The sequence below is a fragment of the Pseudopodoces humilis genome, chromosome 7 (genome assembly GCF_049639895.1).
Source record: "Pseudopodoces humilis isolate 2021_Gansu_Grassland_sample_001 chromosome 7, ASM4963989v1, whole genome shotgun sequence".
Lineage (NCBI taxonomy): Eukaryota > Metazoa > Chordata > Aves > Passeriformes > Paridae > Pseudopodoces > Pseudopodoces humilis.
The window spans coordinates 25,720,066-25,739,904 of NC_142206.1; the positions used below are offsets into that span (position 1 = coordinate 25,720,066).

At 41.2% G+C, this 19,839-nt stretch overlaps 2 protein-coding genes across 4 annotated transcripts in view; one reads left to right on the top strand and one right to left on the bottom strand.

Moving 5' to 3' along the window:
* Positions 1–7,708, top strand: part of ITPKA (inositol-trisphosphate 3-kinase A) — a 42,895-nt gene extending 35,187 nt beyond the window's left edge. For 2 of the 3 annotated variants that reach the window (XM_088057346.1, XM_005522486.3), the window contains one exon: positions 301–4,457. In XM_088057346.1, the coding sequence (XP_087913472.1) occupies positions 301–504 (204 nt within the window). In that variant the 3' untranslated portion in view covers positions 505–4,457. Of the gene's footprint in view, positions 1–300; positions 4,458–7,628 lie in introns of those variants that run through there. The other variant, XR_015772878.1, reaches the window with a different exon arrangement.
* A 192-nt stretch (positions 7,709–7,900) lies between these two features.
* LTK (leukocyte receptor tyrosine kinase) overlaps positions 7,901–19,839 on the bottom strand; it is a 91,150-nt gene continuing 79,211 nt past the window's right edge. Inside the window, exons 22-29 of the mRNA XM_088057345.1 lie at positions 19,761–19,825; positions 17,671–17,800; positions 16,372–16,469; positions 14,022–14,114; positions 13,319–13,420; positions 11,247–11,381; positions 10,819–10,909; positions 7,901–10,193 (exon numbers count right to left, since the gene is read on the bottom strand). Coding sequence (XP_087913471.1) covers positions 9,420–10,193; positions 10,819–10,909; positions 11,247–11,381; positions 13,319–13,420; positions 14,022–14,114; positions 16,372–16,469; positions 17,671–17,800; positions 19,761–19,825 — 1,488 coding nt within the window. The 3' untranslated portion in view covers positions 7,901–9,419. The remainder of the gene's footprint in view (positions 10,194–10,818; positions 10,910–11,246; positions 11,382–13,318; positions 13,421–14,021; positions 14,115–16,371; positions 16,470–17,670; positions 17,801–19,760; positions 19,826–19,839) is intronic.

Consider the following 19,839-nt stretch of genomic DNA (forward strand, 5'->3'; position numbering starts at 1 on the left):
AAGAAGTTACTGGCCTTTGCTGAATTGCTCAAATTGAGACCTGATGCTAAGTAAGATGAAGAATTGCTTTTCTTCTTGTTTTCTGCTGAGTCCCATTTCTTATCTACCCTCCCATTTGTACCTTACTTGTTGATATGATTATGCAAATGGGGCATCTAAATCAGCAATGTTTAAGTGCAGCCCAAAAGTTTATTGGGTCACAGGTGAGCTGAGGAGATGATCTTCTTAGCAGGAAGTGTTAATTGGTGGGGGAGGGCTGAAGATGTATTTTTAACTACATTGTCTCAATCTGTCTTCCAGGTCGTAGGAAGTTCACTACTTTTTGTACATGATGGGAGTGGGAATGCCAATGTGTGGCTGATCGATTTTGGAAAGACCACTCTTCTTCCTGATGGGCAGACACTGGATCACAGGATCCCCTGGCAAGAAGGCAACAGGGAGGATGGGTACTTGTTGGGATTGGACAATTTGATTGGCATCTTGGAAAGCATCACTGAAAGATGAATTGAGAAAGGCACAAAACTTGCAGGGCTTCTCTGTAACTTTCTGCTTTACTGAAGTAGAAGGAGACTCAGTTAGAAGGAAACTTAACTCCAAACTCTTGAGGTCATCAGTGCAGAGGGAGCTGCATCCAGAACCCAGCAGTCAGTGATCAAAGTTACTTTGCATCAGCCCTCTATGAACCTAAATGAGTCACTCCAAATTGGTGTGTATTGCACCAGATGAACTTGAGACTGGTCCTCAGAGAATGAAGATCTCCATACTCGGGAATCACACCAGCATGAGTCAAGAGGTCTGTGTGGTAAACCAGAATGATTATAATTTCTGGCAAAATGGGACTCCAAATTGCTTCTTAGAGACCAGGGCAAATGCTTGGGACCTCAGGGCAGGAAAAATGATTTTTCAGGGAACTGCATAGTTTTGAAACCAGATTGTTGTTTTTTTTCCTCTCTGATTCCAAGTCCTCTTGCTCCTGTGCACACTATAGGTTGGACCAACAACTTCTGTTGCATTATATTACAGTGTGAGCAAGGTGCAAATGGGTGATAATCAAGAGAAACTGGGAGCAAAGAGACACAGCAGTCTGTAGTTGCTTGATGTGGCTAACTGCTGTTGACCATTTCTCCCCTTCCCTACCCTAGCCTTGCTTCATGAACAGCCTTGGCTTTTTCTGTAGCCGCTCAGGAGATTACAAATACTCTAGGGAGAGAATAGGGAGCCTATTGTCTCCAAAAACATTTGACTTTCCAACTGGGTGGGCTGTTGGGTATATTACTAAGTTGGAGAGTTAAGCCTCTTGCAGCTAAACTGCAGCTCTGAAAATCACTAATGATCTTTCACAGACTGGTCAGGGAACTAAGTTTTTTTTCCAAGGCTTATTTATTTTTGAAGATAAAACCCCTATACACAGGCATACACTAGTAGTCAGCAACCAGTGTGATCTCTTAAGATCATGGTTTGACTGTCTCCTAATGCATGTGACTTCTTGGCCGTGTTCCTGTTCTCAGATATGATGCTGTCACACATATAAAGTGGCACAGCAATCAGGGAGGTCATGCTTCTGCATTCACAGCATTACACAATGATAATTCCCAGGCATCCTTCCTCCAAGGTATCAGCTGTTAACAGGCAGTTTGGGTGAAGGAATGTCCATATATTATATCTTATAGTCCCCATCTAGAATCATGGTATGATCTGTGCTTCATTCTTTTGCTGTGGCCTAGGCCCAGGCACAGCCACAGCAAATTTGGTTTCTAGGTTAAAATCAAGAAAGATTGAATTTTTTTCTTGCAGTAACTTCACATACCTTCTCCATTGGTTGCCTCTGGTCACTGGAACAGTCTTCTACATACTGGCAGTATAAATACTATCATTAGTCACATGTTGACTCACATTCCAGGTTTTAACATCAATAATGTGGTGATGACGTTCTCACAATGCAGGTAAGAGTTACATTACCAGTTGATGGTTAAAGCCCTTTCAGCATCTAGAGGTGTAGTAATGCACGTTGATCAGAAATTCCAGTCTTTTGCTGGTGTCCTGTGCTCAGGAAAGAGTCTGAGAACTTCGGATATATGAAGGTGATTCCACTTTTGGGAAACTGCTGTTTCAATATTAGTTGATGTCATAAGCAAAAAAACTATAGAGTCCAGATCTGGAATTAAATCTGTAATATTTGTAATTAGAGTTGGACAGCCTAAAATAATTTCTATAAGGAGTTACTTTGGGTAACACACTACGGTACTAAAAGATCAGTCAGATTTAATTACTTTTTCATCAGCTCTAAGCAAAACAGGAGTATTGAAAATTGAAGTTCAGTTGTGATGGAAAGGTTAGATGACGTAGAGTAGGTATTCTGTAGCAAGTAATGACATGTGGAAATATTTCATCTTAAACCAGAAGTTTTCTGAAACTGGTAATTATTTTTGCAGTTCACTGCAAATTCAGACTACTTCTACGGCCTCACAGTTTCTCTTATATTTATGGTAATATGTTAATGAATTTTTCACTTACAAGTTTCAGAGTGTTTACATTAGGTTTTTTTTTAAGTGACAGTGAGCACAGATTATATAATTCCAGTTGCCTCCTAACTTTTGAACTGCTGTGAGATGACAAATGAATCTGTAGTGAATTCCATACCATTAAAAAAAAAAGTATTTCTCCTTTTCTGCAGCCAACAAGTAAGCCACTGGATAGCAGTGCCTAAGGAGAATAGCAATGCTTAAGGACAGTAGCCAGTAAAAAGGTCTCAGAGGCAATACTTCAATGACATTGCCTTTTTTATGAGACTGCAATTTCAGCTGTCCTGCCATAGTTAAAAAGAATTATAAAAGTTAGAAATAAAATTAAGATAGAATTCAATTAGTGGTTTGCCTAATTAATCTTCAGAGTTAAATTTCTTTCTTCTCTTACCATTTATGTGTATCTTTTGCACTGATATAACCTATTTTCTGGAGGAGTGGAGATCTAAACAGTAGAGGTTGGTGCTCAAATGTCAGCTGAGTGTTTAAGACAAACTTTTAGAATGACTGTCCAGGAGAACTGGAACAATGTGGTATCAGTAGCTTCAAAGAAAACAACCCCTGATAGCACCTGGCTGGTTTTGCAGTACATGGTCCTGGGAGAAAACATGGAGAAGGTTTGTTCCCCTGCAGTAGCTGTAAAGGTCAGGGAAAAAAGGAAAATCTCTGCTGTAGCAGACACTGATCTGGAAACTCTTTCTATATGATGCGTAGTTGTAGGAAGATAGTTTTGAAATGGCTCTTTGTCTTGCTAGGGGATTAGAAAGAAAGAAATCACAATCATCTGTTGCTGTTATGGGAAAGGAGAGAAGGAGGCAGCTTTTTGTTGCAAACTGCAAGTGTAGGACTTCAGCTGAGCCCTGGAGCTCTAAGGAGCTGAGGCTGTGAGCTCAGGAGCAAACTGCCCCAGGGTAAATTTTAGATTCCTTGTTTCATATCAGGTGGCCCAGAGCACCTGTCTACGGACACCCACTTGCTAGTGTGAGGAAGCAGCATGGCCTTTTTCCCCATGGGGTAAGTTGTGTTGAATAAGTTTACATTTACCGCAGGGTCAACATGGTGCATGTGCACTGGCATGTAACACAGTGGGAGCTGATGCATGGTAAGCAAGGACTTTGTTCACGTGAAAATCCAGAATGTAATTCATTAGTGCATCTGCTGAGATAGTGCCTCACTCTGGAGACACTGAGCACATGTGATTCCACAGCAGGGTCAGAGATGCTGGCCTAGAGGCACTTTGGTGCTGAACAGATGACCTCTGACTTAGGCTCTGAGGTCTTTAAAACTCACTAGTTTAGTGCTGTAGCTGCTGCATTCCTGTGAGAAACAAGAAGTAGGACTAGGACTTCTCTCCCTCAGCTTCATCATTGACTTGGTGTTTTTTGCCTTGGACAACTCTCCTAGGCATTGTTTTGTTCCAATTTACAGATGGGAATAGACCTGCTTACCTCGTGGGAATGGTGTGAGGCTGCCCTTCATTAGTGCCTGCAAGCAGCTGAGATTCTTTGGAGGAAGGTGCAATGTAGAAAGAAGTGCGCAGAAGTAGATTGGATAAGTTGAAAAATTATGGGTGTTGAGGCCCCACAGAGATGCAAATTTGGCTGAAATTTAACCAAAGTGGTAAAACTTAAATCTCTCTAAATTCTGTACAGTGAGGTATTCGCTTAATGTCTGATCCAGTACCCAGTTAAAAGGAAAGATTTCAATGGGAGTTGGACCAAACCCTTAAGTATCTCAGAGGGCTTTTGCTAATTTTTTTTATTGCTGTTGTTATTATTTGTTATTCTTAAGGTACTGAGATCAAATGGCCTGTATCATCCACATGCATCCGTTCTGAACACTACAATGCAATGCTGACATTGACTGTATTGGATGAGTGTTTGTTACTCTGAAGTGTGTATGCTACTAAATAAATGAGACTGAAGGAAAAAAAGACATCTACTGTGATTTGGTCATGTGAGAATAATATCTTTTCTTCAAGAATTTCCTTAGGGAAGAGAAAAAAACTATTTCAGTGTTTCTTTTGCTTTTAGTCTTTAGCATCTGGTACTTCATAAAGCAAAACCAGTTCTAAGACATCTAGAAACCAAATGGTGGAGCTTAGTTCCAAAACCTATTGTATACATTACCTTTAGAACCTGATTCACACAAAGCTTGTCAGCTTCCTTCAAGGTAAACTCTGTCTCAGAAATCTTAGTGGCTAACCTACAGCACATAAAAAAAAATGAGCATCAAGAGGCACTTGTCAGACTCAGAGCACTTAACTGTTCCCCTGGGCAGTTTTGTGTGGACATGGGGAAGAAGCACTCAACACTCTAGGACTGGCAGCACTTCTCAGCAAGAGAGAGTGTATTCTTACCACAGAGATTGTGCAAAGAGTACTTATAAGAGAGGGAAACAAATAACCACCGTTAGGGTATCTTTATTTTGTGTTGCAAATATAGAAGTATACACTTGTCTAGCTTTAAATTGCATAGGAGCAGGCGTGTCATCTACTTACATACCGTAGTCACCCAGAAAGGTGAGCTGGCAGAAGTGCTGCCGTGGTCAGAGGTAATGACAAATCAGAACTTATTCACATGACTTTTCCATTTGTGTGGTGTGATGGGAAGATTTTAGGCATGGTGTCACTAAGGTCTCTGCATGGGATTGAGAAGAGTGGGCAGCCAGGAGAGAGGACAGCCAGAGAGCTACAGGTGAAAGTGTCTCACACAGCTCAAGGGTCTAAGGAAGTGTGGTCCCTTTCTGACACAGCTGTGGAGATGTAAATACAGTGCGGGAAAAGTATTCCCAGCAGCATTTTCTTCTCTTTCAGGAAAGTAGGGAGAGTGTTTTGAAGGTGAAGTTACACTTGCAAAAGCCCACACCTACTTTATCAGCCTTGGAAAGCTTTCTTAGTGCACACCAGCAAATTAACTGAGAACTACTTAGCTCAGGAAAAGGGTTGATATGAGGGAGGGCACCATAAATCTGTGAAATTAAAAATTCTGTTTGTTCAAAGGAAAATATGAAGATGCAGAGCATTTATATTGAGGAGAGCAAGGATTACAAAGAAATGAGAAGGAGGAATATCAACAAATGTGAAAAAGCAAAGAAAAACAAATTGAAATTTCCATTATTGTTTCGTCTTTTGTTAATCAGTCCCTTCTTTAAAATGTAAGTATGAGGTTATATGAAGCAACATAAAGTATTAGTGCTAAAGAGTCAAAAAACAACTATATACATACAATTACAAAACCAATTTGGCCATGTTAAAAGACAGACACCTATCAGGAAGAGCAATTTACAACGACCCTATACATGTCTGATTCTGTAGTAGGGAAGTGGTGGAAGATTTTTCACATGGATTATAGGACCAAATTAATCCCAGATCTCCAGCTCTTGTCATTCCTCTAGGAAACAAAATTGGGTTTTGGCTTCCAGTTGCCAAAGTAATCTAATTTTGATGCTATGAATTTAACTTATTTGTGATGCACTAAAAATGTCTCCTTAAAAAGCAATTTCACACAAGTTATATTTTGCAATGCAAGCGGTTGAGCACTATGAAATTTGATTGTACAAACAATAAGTTTCAGCCTCAGAACTGAAGGACTAAAGATTGTAGTGTGTATCACTGCAATTGTTATTTTTTCTTTTGAGATAAAATGGTTTGTACAGCATGTAGCATTCAACATCACAATAGGAGCAATATCATTTTCTCCAGGATATTAATTAAAAATTCATTATCTGTGAGGTTTTTAAATAGCATCTAAAAAAAGATTGTTACAGGTCAAAGATTCATGGCAATACACTGACAGAAGATCATTCCAGTTGAGAGTTAAGAGCCTGTACAAAATCTAGGTTGCTACTACAGATTCTTTTAAAATTCTCAGCTTTCTTTTAATGCCCATTTGGTACCTGCATCTCCATGTCTTGTCTTGTTAGAAGAGACTGCATCTGGCTCAGTACAGCCCTGAGCTAAATGCTGTTGTAAACCATCAGAGTCTGTTAGAAATAAATAATCAGTATATGCTTACAGTTGCTCTTCAACACCCCACTCTTGATTACTCCTAGGGATAAGATCCTGGTCAGGATAGAATTCTGTTCAGTCTCAGTGCAGCTTTGTCTGTGTGCTTCCTGTGAGTACCTTGATGCAGCTATTCAGTAAAAGCAGGTATTTGTCCAATGTGCAGGACTTGCACTTCGTTTGTAAAGTGAAGGCATAGCTGCAGCCAAGACTGCCCGTGGCGCTGGTAACAGATCTGTGCTCTCCTCCCACTTTATTTTTCAGTTGCTTTCCTGGTGTTACCACTACTGGCCTTTCTAAATTTGTGAATTTTGTTAAGGCAATGCTACACAGGGGGAAACCAAGTCACAACTGCTGGAAAGTTTGATAGGTCACCTTTGGGGGAGAAAAAGCTACTAATGCATGAACCATAAAAGTAATACAATCTGAAAGGTAAGGACAAACTGATGAAATTCCAGTTGGCTAAAAGTAAATGCATTTATTTTTGATCAGCATGGTCCAGAGGTAGCCAGTCTGAAATATGACCAAAAATGTCAGCCTTTGCAAGAGAAAAGAATGAGAAAGTTTCCTGCTAAATGGGCTTTTCTGCTCATCTAACTGGGCTGTAGGAACTCCTGAATGTAAGACAGGACAGGCAATGAACTAAAGTGAGAGAAGCTAGAGAGCCAAAGTAAAGGTGAAATGGGAAAAAGGGCATGAGGCAAGGTCATCCATCTCCCTTGGTCACTAAACCCATCAGTCTCCACACTTCTACTGAAATCTGCCCCACATAGAGGGACCCCTCTTTTCTGACCATCGGTCATTTTACGACACGATGGATTTGGAATTATTTCCACACCACATGGGTCTTTGCTGAAAGGTGTCCATCATCACCCTTTGTGTCTGGATGTCATAGAAGGATTGGTGTGAGAAGGGACCTCCAAAGATCATCTAGTCCAACCTCCCTGCTCAAGTGAGTTGACCTACAGCAGGTTGCACAGGATCATGTACAGGTGGATTTTGAGTGTCTCTGGAGCAGGAGACTACACAGTCTCTCTGGACTACCTGTTTCAGTGCTCTGTCATCCTCAAAGTAAACAAGTTTTTTTTTCTCATACTCAGGTGAAATGTCCTTTGTTTCGGTTTGTGCCTGTTGCTGGTTACCACTGAAATGAGTCTGCTCCCATCCTCTTGACACCTGCTCTTAAGACATTGCTTTGAAATGACATTGTATAAAACTGTCCATTCTAAAGTCAAAGACCTTAAACTATACAAAGCATGGAACAGATATAAAGTCAGACCAATAAAGCATAAACCTGTGCTAAAGATGCCTTTCTCTGAGGATGGATTCAGACTCTTCACTCTGTGCTTTTCTTTACCACAGCTCAATAGTGTCCTGACTGCTGTAAAGGACAGGAAATCTGTGTGGTCAAAGCAAACCCTTGCCTGCTAGCCCACACCTTCAGACTGTACATGCAGGTGATCACTAAGCATAAAGCATATACCAGAGAACCTCTTGCCTCAGAAAGGAACCAGAGAAGTCTGCAACTGGCATTTTGCCTTTCAACTTGATTACATGTAATTTGACACAGTAGGTTGGCAGTGTGACATTCAGGAGTGATACAATGGCAGAATGCTTCCAAGACTCTTCAGACTTAATCCAAATTATTTGCCTTTTCAGTCTCCTTATTTTGCAGCTTTAATCCATAAACATCCATTTAGATCCTAAACAACTGAAGAAAGCCTTAGAAATGAGCTGTCTTGGAAACAAATGACTACCTTTATCAGCAAGTCTGCACTTGCAAAGCAAGGAACAATTACTACCTGCTCAGCTGTGTGAAGCCAAGTCATGGTTTTAGCTTTCTCAAATGGTTGAGCTATTCTACTTTCCTGTAAAAAGAACGCCCTAAGTGGGGTTTGCATTAGATTTCCCGTCACTATTCCTCTCGTTTGCATTACTTTCTACCTCAGAGTATTAAAATCAAGAGCTCCAGCATACCAAATGCTAGGTAGTTACCCAAGAACCTCAGCTAAGTGCTTACCAACACTGCACAGGGAATTAATGCTGAATATCAAAGTACTTACAAAAATGAACTTAATTTTAAGTAAAGTCCATTAAAAGATAAAGATAGTCCATTTCTCATCATGCCATGCCTTCCTTGAAAAGCCACCTTCGATGCCAGGAGCTGTGAAGAAAGCAACACCATGAGGCGAGCAGCACATTTGATTCACTACTCAAAGGAATACTATCAGCTCCACCAACTTCTGCTTTTTAATGGTAAATGTTTTCCTCTTCATTGCTTGTTTACAAAGCACATGCTCAGAGGAGCCTGCTTTTTTTTTCCATTTTTCCTACTGCTTCCAATTTGAGTAATAGCTTCCACAAGGTCTACTAATAAAACCAATGCAAATGGCAGCTCTTTTTTTTTACTTCCCTTATAGTGCATAAGCATTAGTAATTCACCAGGACTGTAAAAAGCTCTCAGGAATGTAGAAGCCTTTGCAAGTTGGTTGCTGCTGGCACAGCACACATTTTTGGATTCTTGGTTCAGAAAGAAGCACAACCTGTGTTTGTCATTGTTTCCATCCAAATACTGCAGCTGGATGGTAGGTCCATTTTTTTTCACCTGAGCAGATTGAGAAGTTCTTTTCTTAGGAGCTGTATTCTGAATCAGACAAACAATGCCATTGTTTCCACTTCTAAGCTGGTTCGGTGGAGCACATTTGAAGGACAGAGATAAAAATGCAAGAGTCTTTAACAATCTGGGATCCAGCAAGTAGGCAGAGGAAGCAGAACATTGCTGATGTTGAAACTTCACCCTTCTGATGGAGCTAAAGTGGAGGAAGTAAATGAAATAGGAAGCAGTCCTTCCAGACACACACATTCCCTGATCTTTGGAAGAACCGTTTCTACTATACAGGAGTAACACTCAGGTCATCTGACAAAGACAGACCAGAGTCTCTCTCTCTTGATGTTTTCTCTGTTTTACAAAAAGGCTTTTCATCTCTGTGCAGACTGGAGCTCCTTAGCACAGCTGCTCTGACCTCTGCCAAGGCTGATGGCTGGTGCTCAGCACTATAGCACAGGTCATCATAAGCATAGTTTACATTGCCACAGGGGAAAGTCTGGAGTTTCACCAGTTCAATCCCACTGATATCCAGGTGAGGGCAGTTACTTCGACTTGGAGATGCTGGAGATGCCCGAGAGCTTGGAGAACTGCAATTCCCATCAAAGCCTGAATCTTCCCGCTCTGGATTTGCTTTGAACTTGGAGCTGGGGCTGAAGTGACAGATATTCTCTAGCACCCATGATCCATAGGTTGGGTTCCAAAGATTTTTTGTTTTGTTTTTAAGTCTGTGGGCTGATGGGTTGCTGAGCTCCAGCTTCTGGTTTGAGGTCTGCTGGAACCATGACCCACTGTTGAAATCACTGAGGCATGGCAGGCTAGGCCCTCGGGCAGTCCGGTTGCTCAGGTTCTCCACCAGTAGTTCTTGTGGACATTGTACAAGTTTGTGCCCAGCATGGTGGGATTCCAGTGTCTTAGGTGTTGTCTGAGGTGTAAGAGAAGGGCTTACCAGCAGTGGCACTATTCCACTGGAAATGTTTGGGCGCATGACTGTACTCCCTTCATCCTCTGGTGCGGGGCTACACTCCATGGGCAGCTCCGTGTTGATCACATCAGGGTCCTGAAAAAGAGAGACAAGAGTCTGTTGCATCTTCAGGGTGACTGTCACAGGTTTGGGCAATACTCCTGCACATCACACAAGGTGCTATGTTCCATCTGGATACCAAATGCTTCGGAGACTTACATGTCTCAGTCCTTCGAGAAGAGACTATGCTTCATTGAAATCAGTAGCTAAGCTGGGGGTCTGTAGTACAAAATTTCTCTTTTGTCAGGTTGGATCCAGACCTCTAGCTGTTAAATGCCACTGGATGGTTGTCCTGGGGTGACTCAACTGTGCCATTTCATTCTGCTTCTCCACCCCATAACTATTCAGCTGTGGCTTTTGAGCAGCATTAGGCAAGGTCAGAATATGGGCCTTGGGAGAGATCTAAGTACTTTTCCATCACAAAATGAAGGACACTTTGCAATTGAGCAAGCTGAGAGCTAAAAGCATCCATTTGCACAGGAACAGTGTATGCTCATTGTGGCTGGGAAGAATATAGGAGAGTGAGAATGGACACTGGAAAAGAACCAACAGCACCACCACACTAGTAAATATCAGTCTGTCGCTTGCTTTAGGGACTAAAGCTAATGTCTTTGGATAGCTGGCATTCAAAGGATTATCATCCACCTGGATACCAAAGTACCTGTGTGCAATACTTGATCCTTTCCAGGATAGTAGAGAAGTTTGGCCGATACTCTGGACTGTGCTGCCAGCATTGTGTCATGATCCGGTACCTTAAAGTTAAAAAAAAAATTAATCAAGATTATTTTGCAAAAAGTGTTTCAATATGAAGTGATCAGAGGTCCAAGGGACCATACTTGGTACATGGCTCAAAGGAGGAGTGCAAAAGTGGATATATCATTTCTATATCCCTGGATCCTGTCTGATTGAGGAGCCGCATTGTAAAGCAAATTCTGTAGTGCTCTAAGCTACAAGAGGCAGTAGCTGAAGAGACATTTAGCAATACCCACCTAACACAGAGGGCAATCACCATTCCCTGAGTAGAGGTGTCTTTGTCCACATTTTTGACACTTGCTATACCTTGGCTTGTGAGAGTAAGGAGATACTTACACTGGCCCTGGGCAGTTTTTTGGTGGATCCATTCTTCCTCCACTGGTGACAAATTCCAGCACTTCCTGATTGGTTTTGCAAGGGTAGGGCATGTAGCCTAGAGAGAAAATCTCCCAAAGCAGCACTCCAAAGGACCTGTAACAGAAACCAGCCAACAATACCAATCAGGTTTCATTTGTGCTCCAAACCTAGCTTGTAGCTGTGTAGGCAACACCACAGCAATGACCTTTCAAAGCTGCAGTCTAAAGACAGTAATGTGCCATTAGTGTGATTATGAATCAATGTTTACAGAAAAAGACATCCCAATCAATCAAAACCTCTGCTCAAGCTCCAAAACAAGTTTTGCAGAGGTTTCAAAATATTTAATAACTCTGAAGGTGCTCTTTCTGTTGCATTCATTATTAGTAGAGCAGGAAATGCCAGAGTGCTCTTGGCTGTGTATGGTCTAACTAAAAAGAACTGTTAGATCTGGCATGGACATTTCTGGCCTTACTTAGGAAAACTCGAGATGTTTGTGTTGAGGAATACATTTGGTGCTGGTAACTTGGCTGCAGGTTGAGCTCTGGGTGGCAGAAGCCCAAGGCAAGAGTCTGTGACCTGGCTCAGACCCTCTGCAAAACAAGGGTCGAGTACCTGTGGCACTGCCAGGTGACCGGACTCTCAGAGACACAGCAGGAGCCAATGACTCCAGACTTCGGCAGGCTCAGACTGTGAGAGTATAAAAGCCCAGGGCTTCCTTTGTTTGGGGCCCTCCTCAGAGGAAGGAGCTCAAGTTATTTTGTTGTTGCATCTTGATTATTTTAGGGATCCTGGCATCTGACAATCTGCAATAGGGAACCTGGGGCCAAGCTGTTAAGGAAACCTGGTCTGACTGTGAGTGTGGGGGTTGTAGCTGTGAAGGGGCCTCTACCCACCTCAGGTAGTGTGAGTGTTACTTTTGAAGTGTCTCTTGGATGGTCAGACAGGGGCCTTCAAATGTTTCCTTATTTGAATCAGTGTTCAAATGCTCAAGTGTCAATCAGACGCTCAAGCATAAAATCAAGGAAGAGACAGACAGCGAAACTGAAAGGCAGCAGCCTTTCTCATATTGAATGTTGTGCTTTTTTACATCCACAGGTCAGATAGTGCCACTAGAAATTATGTATGGCTTAGGCACAAGGAAGACAGTAGAGTTCTGCCAGAACATCAGCAGGGTCAGAATTTTCAGAGTCACTTTTTGCTACAAAGGTCAAAGTAGTTTCCAGTATATGCATGTTACTTATAATAGCCTGTTACAGGAACTGTAGCACTTTCCTTCAAAATATTTAGTGCTGGCTGCTCACAGTTAGGCGCTGATAAGCAATCCCTTGTCTTCCGGCATCACTAACAACTTCAGGAAACTGGGTCAGTGTGGCATTTGAGGGAATGCCTCAGTACAGCATATTGAAGGATCTACTGTTCAGAGAAAGAACTGTTCTTAAGCAACTGGAAAGCTTCCATTCCCCAGCACCTGTGCATGAATGTGCTACTGTTGAGGGGGTGATTATTTTAAAGGAAGCTCAAGTTGCATGAGAAATCAATATATAAATATTGTTTCCTCAGCAACCAGCAAGGACTTCTGATTAAATCTGCTGTCATTCTATACACAGCAAGAAAAGATATACAAAAGAGTAATCCTGGGTGGTACAGAGAGAGTAATTTACAAGGTTTATAAGCAGACCCTGCCACTGGAAGAAACTGGAAGATTCTGAAGGCTGAGGGAAGTATTTGATGATATTTGCCTGAATTTTTAACAGACTTCCTGACTGAGAATCTAATCTGCTTTTGCTTTTTATTTCTTGATTGGCTTTATGAGATACTCTACATTTATGAATAGCAAATTTTTATTGCCTCTATTTACATTTGACTTTTAAATACTTATTCTGGATTATTTAGCCATACTTTTACTGAATACAGTAGAAAGACTTCTCATGTTTTTTTGGGAAATTCTGACCTTTTTTAAGGTTCTTGCTGAGCACACTTTTTTTTTTTGAGCAGTGCATTTCTTGATGCTTTTCAGTGAGTAGCAGCAGTGATTAAAAGACATTTATTACCAGGTATCAGTCTTGGAGGTGAAAATTCCCTCTAGAAAAGCTTCTGGTGGCATCCACTTGACAGGAAGCATGGCTCTTCCTCCCTTTCGGTAGTAACTTGCTCTGGGAAAGATAAAATGCATAAACAACGTCACACAGCCTGAAAGGGCTTTGATACAGAAAAGATCTTATCACCACAGTAACAGCAGCCGGGGATTGCATGTAACAGTGGGGGCCAAGTGAGAAAAAGGAAAAGTCATCAACACAAATAGTGCTTTGGAGTAGGATTTTATATTCTCTTTGCAACTGAGATGGAAACCGTTCTTGTGCACAGCTAAAGACATCAATCTGGCCAATGCTTTGCACAGGGTGTTGATGCACCAAGTCTTCTTGACATCATGAAGTGACAATTATGGTTGCTGGGGGTTTTTAATTTTAATTTCAATTTAAGATTATTTATGATCAAGTAGCTAATAAATTTGCCTATGCTTGGTTTAGTGTCTGCAAGTGTTTGTAGTTTCCTGGGACCGCAGTTGAAGTGGATTGGTTCATAAGCGTAGATGTGTTAATTTACAGTCTCTTAACACAAGTTAGTTAACTGTTCATTAAATTCAGACACCTAATGGATGGTTCCACTGCTTCACGTACCATGAAACAGTTCAGACCTGTCAAAATGATACAGATTTCTGGGTTACTCACAGAACTGAAATTGCCCTTCACTTACCTGTAAATATCCCTGGCCATTCCAAAGTCACCAATTTTGGCTATTCGTCCTGCTCCAGTACAGGTCAAAAGACAATTCCTTGCAGCTATATCTCTTAAAAAAAAAATTAAAAATGAATTCTTATTCTAAACTCTTAAGTAGTTAAAGGAGTAAAGAAAAATATTAGACCCAGTCCTGCAAGTCTTGAGTAATCTTTACATAAATGAGAAAAGCCCTGTTAATATACAAAAGAATTCCAGTGACATTATTATTTTTGTTAACCACAATTCCTAAACTGTATTTGAATTATATCTTCTACCCAGCACTTGCCAAGCTTTCCCCATTCACACCGTCTTTCATTAAGGCAGAAAACAGCATCAGTATCAGAAGAGGAGCAGACCCAACCTTTTTGCTTCAACCACATTATGACAGATTTCTTTCTTGCTCTATTTTTTAAAGAGGGACATCTCAGCAGTGTCCCCATCAGTTACAGATGTGATGCTGTTGGACAGCCTTAGTAAGCTGCTTGAAAAGTTATGTGGAACCAGATTTGGTAATCTGTTGCTTTGTTACTTCTGGATATCTCCCATGGAATCAATCAAAGCTCCATATGGAAGCAGCTGTTAGCTGGGTGCCAATTTAGCTTGTGAGAAATGGAAGTGATGCCTTTGTGGCCAAGGCTAAAATATTTCTGTTAATTTTAAATATGCATTCTGAAAAGAAACTCATTAAAATCTTAGCACTGTGGGGTTCTTGTTGACTGCCAAGAAAAATAAGCTCCTTGAATAACTCATATGTTTCTTCCCATTGCCAACCTTGAAAAGATCTCTGAGAATTTGGAAGTCAGGTTCAACTTTCTCTTCTGTTATCAGCTGTGACTCCTAGATGACAATTCCTGCCCTGTAGAAGCCTCTCTACAACCCCACTACACTACCTTTTACCCCTAGAATTCCTGATATCTGTAATGAAGGCCTTTTTCATTTCCCAACCCACCCTAAGTAATGCTGATATCACTAACAAATACTCTAATACAAAACCTGAGGGAAATTCCTAGTGCTCAGATTTATTAAATTGTTGGCTAAGACAAAATGAATCCAGTCCCACGTTGCTTGTATTAGAGATCCAGCAGTGCAAAGACTGACCCAGAGATTTTTTATTTAAAGTCACGTGCTGCTGTTACTAGTACAGTAAGGATTCTAAAAAATAATGCTGTAGTGATTAACTCCGAAGTTTCCAATTAGAATACTGATCCTCTCATGTAGTTATTAAGAGATCCAAGAGCCAAAACTTGTTGCACATTCTGACTGCTCATTTTAATGACAGATATCTCTAACCCTTTTGCACTGGAACTTTGTTATTGTTGCAATATGAAGGAGTCTGAAAACTGTTCCAGATGTTCTAATCACAAAGGCATATAACATATTCCCATATCTCAGCCTCCTGGCTTTTTGCCATTGTTTCCCTAGATTTCTCCAGCCCCTGCCCGCTGTTTCCCATCTCTGCTGTGCAGCCCCACACGTAGGTACCTGTGTAGTTGACTGCCTGCCTGCTCATCTCCAGGCTGCACCTTGGTTTGTTTAAAGCCTGTGTGACCCTCTGGTGTGCAAGGGCTCTCCTCTCCTTTACACACAAGTGCATGCACTTCACAGTGAGGAATCCAGATGCCCACTATGCCTAGGAACATTATGAGCTGCAACAATTCTTAATCAAAAACGAAGATTCAATACCCAACCAGGAGTTTTTAAAGGCTAGCTACAACCTTTATCCTTTCTATAATATTTTGCTCTTACTTGAAGCATTCTAGATCAACATTTATTTGCTCAACAAATGAGTGAAAAGGAATTTGAAGAGACAAATCCCAAGAGCATGCAAGCAGGTCAGCCACTGAGTTGGGAAGGAAGCCTGAGGAGTGCTTTTATCTCCTGTCATCTTTGCTCTACCCTTCTCTGGTCTTTGGCTCAAATATTATGGACTGTCTTGTGCTGGTGGGGTAGGTCAAGATAGAAAGATGAGAAAGGAAATAAATACCTTAGTGTCTCATCAGCCAACAAAGAGAGTGACACTACCATCTAGTGGACTACAGGGCTAATCTCAACTGTCTTTACATCGCAGGCACCCAAGAATTAGTACTTAAACCCTCTCACTTGGAACAGAACATTGCTCTCCCTCCAGGACTGCAAAGAACAACGTGGAGCCTAACTCCTCAAAAACCCCAGGGAGATCCACCTTGTCATCTAAGCACAAGCCTGTATTGGTAGAGGAAATAATCTGTCTCCCCTGTGGAGATTAGTTCTGTCTAATCCACTGCAAATAGAAAGCATATGAGCCTCATGCACCTTGAGACACATCAGAAGTCACTGTTTCTCCTCACCTGTGGATGAAATGATTCTCTTCCAGATATTTACAGCCGCAGGCAATATCCCTAGCTATATTCAGCAGGTCCTGCATTGTTAGTGTGGATGGTTGATTCTGGAAAAGGACATTGAATGGTAAGAGAAGGATAGTGCAAGAATATAGAATATATATAAGAATATATAGAAGAATATAATTCAGGCAGAGAATAATCAGAGAAGGACAGAAGAAGGATAAGAGAGAGACATACATACAAGGATGGGGGAAGGGTTAAATGAGTCAGGAGTAAAGAGGAACATAAAGCAGATCAAAGCAAAGTGTTAGAAAATGAGTAAACTCTTATTTAATCCCAAAAACTTTCAGGAGATTTCACCTCTCTTGAGCACCATACATGAGTGCAAGCTGGCAAGAGATTTATGGCCTGGTGTGAATAGCCTGTTAAAGGGGGTGGGAAAGAATTATTCCCTACTGTGTTGTGTGAAATCAAAAGACAAGCAGATTTAAGAGGTGAGATAGAAGAGGGGAAAAAAAAGCACCCACTTTTAAAGAGTGAGTCAATAAATTACCAACAGAAATTAGTGCATGAATGAGAGAGAGAGAGAGAGAGAGAGAGAAAAGATGTACAAGTGCACACCTTTACACCAACATCAGCATTCATAAGCTTATCTGTCCTGGTAGGAGAACAGTGATTACTCTCAGGACAATAAGAACAATAAAGAAGACTTCTTCCAGGACCCCTGCTTATTTTCACTCTCTTTACATAGTCCTCCGTAGGGAAATTTTTGACAGTTTTTCCTCTAGAACTTCTTTATTGCTCGCAGGAAGGGTAAGGAGAAATCACTATACTGCTAATCAAAGCCTGAGATATATCAAATAAATTAGGCTCAGTATAAATTTGTGCCTCTCCATGTGGTGCCAATGCACACCTGCTGAGGACTTAGTCCTATGAATCCCAATTATAACTTCAGTGCTACGAATTCTGATTATAACTTTAGCTCCTCACGTGCCATCACGGTACACTGAAAACAAAACAGGTATTTAAAAGATTCAATACCTAAAAATTCTAATTGACAGAGAAGTCTAGAATGGCAGGACAGGATGTTACCCTCTCAGTTACTAATAGACTGGCATTTCTGGCCCTGCTTTGATTTTGTCTCACTGACACCTGCTTGCATCCTGCAAACAGCCTCAGGTATCCGCAAGCCTGTGGGAGCTGAGACACACACACTAGCTTGGCTTCAGTGCCTTTATCCAGCTGATAAAAACATAAAAGCAGTCATACTAAAATCAATGACAATCCTCTGAGAAGTTCTCTCACCATTCTGGGTCGGTTCTGCCGGAGAAAGCTCTTCATGTCTCCTCCAGCCATGAGCTCCAGCAAAATGAAGCGAGGCAGCGTCTGCAGGCTGACACCGATGCACTGCACAATATTTTGGTGATTGAACTTACTGAAAGCCAAGGTCATAGCACATGGAAGAGAAACACAGCATTAGTACCTGGCCAACATCCATCCATTCTCATTGTGCCTTGATATTTGACAATCTGGACTGAAGCAAATCCTGATGCGGTTACCAAAAAATCTTCAACCATATCAAAATGCCTCTCTGCTTATGACAGCCCCAAGAACAAGGTTATGCCTGGCTTTCCCCATGAAAAGCCTTCAACAGAAGGTATGAAAAGCTAAAAGCAAGGCAGAGCCCTCTGTCTGTGAAGACAGAATTTAATGGACACACTGACTGAATGATGAGAGTGACATGAGAGGGATAAGAAATTTAAGCATGCAAATTTCATTGGCATTTGTGATACAAAGTCCTGGCTGGCTGGGATTTTAATTCAGCACTGGTTATTTTAGACATAGTGTTGTCTAGTTTGGGGATTCAGTTCAGTGTTTAGTCTGCCAGAGCGACTCAGCTAATACCTAGTGCAGCAGCTGCTTCTGTGATTCTGCTTTTAACAAAAGGAACCTGAGGTTGTCACGAAGCACAGTGAGACTCAGTCATTAGACAGCAGCGTCTTCCCTTAGATAATGATTACCTGGATAATAAAGGAACTAAAAATAGAAAGGAAGTTGGGGAAGAGAAAGAGTCGTGCTACTAAGTGAATCAAGGCACTCCTTAATGGATTAAAATTGCTCTTTAAAAAAAATACATCAGTATTACCTCCTGTTCAGCTACCAAAGTTCTTGCAGACTGTAGGGAGTGGCACTATGTCATGAGATTCATGCTTTAATAGCAGAAAACCAGCCTCTAAGTAAGAGCTGGGCCAGACAATGAGAAGAAAAACTTCACATTGCACAAGTTCAAAATGCATAAATTCCAAATTATGATCAACCTCCACTATGCTACTATTTGAAAGTTACCCTTGATCCTACTATTGTCTTAAGATTATGGATTTCTGTTAATGAAGTAAATTCTAAGGCTGGAATACCTCGAGTACAGGTGGTAATAGGAGTGTCTGTCTCTTATCTCTCCCAAGGAGGTTTTATAGATGTTTTAATTCACTGCCAGAGAGTCATGCACATAGGACCTTATAAAGGTTCTGCCAAGCTTGCAAAGACATCAAATCAAATGCAGAACATGTTTGTACAAAAATATTGTACCTTCTTACTCCTTTGAACAGGACCAGCAGAACCAAACAATATAAGTTTTTGTTAAATTATAATGATTTTTGGGTGGGATAGAGTTAATTTTCCTCACAGTAGCTCATATGGTGCTATATTTTGTATTTGTGATCCAAACAGTGTTGACAACACATTGATATTTTAGCTACTGCTGAGCAGTGCTTACACAGCATTAAGGTTTTCACACACACACCTCCCCCGCAGTGAGAAGGCTGCGAGGACAAGAGGTTGTGAGGGGACACAGCCAGGACAGCTGGCTCCAAATGACCAAAAGGACATCCCATACTGTATGGTGTCATGCAGTATGCTGGGGAAAGAAGAAGGAGAAGGGGAAAGAGTCAGAGTTTGGCATTTGTCTTCCCAAGTAGCTGCTGTGCATGACAGAGTCCTGCTTTCCAGGGATGGGTGAACACATGCCTGCTCATCGGAAGTAGGGAATTAATTCTTCAACGCTGCTTGGTTTGCTCACACAGATTTTGCTTTACCTATTAAACTGTTTTTATCTCAACCATGAACATTCTTGTCCTTCTGATTCTCTTCTCCATCCCTCTGCTGTATGCAGCCAAGTTGCCTACTGGCATTAAAGCACCAGACAGGCAACAAAAGAACCTCTGTTATCTTGTTCAAGATAAACAAGTAGTATCTTATATGCTACTAAAATGCCACCTGGTGAAAAATAAGACTGAACTTCTTTTCTGAGCACAGGCAAGGGAACAAATTATTCTATGATTACCTGCATTACTCTTTTTTCCCCTGCCCACCATCAGAGAAAAACCCCTTAAACTAACCTGATAATCAATGCTTCCATCAGGAAATCCATCTCATCTTGTTCAGAGCAGACTTCTGGCAGGGTCTGTTGAGAGGTAA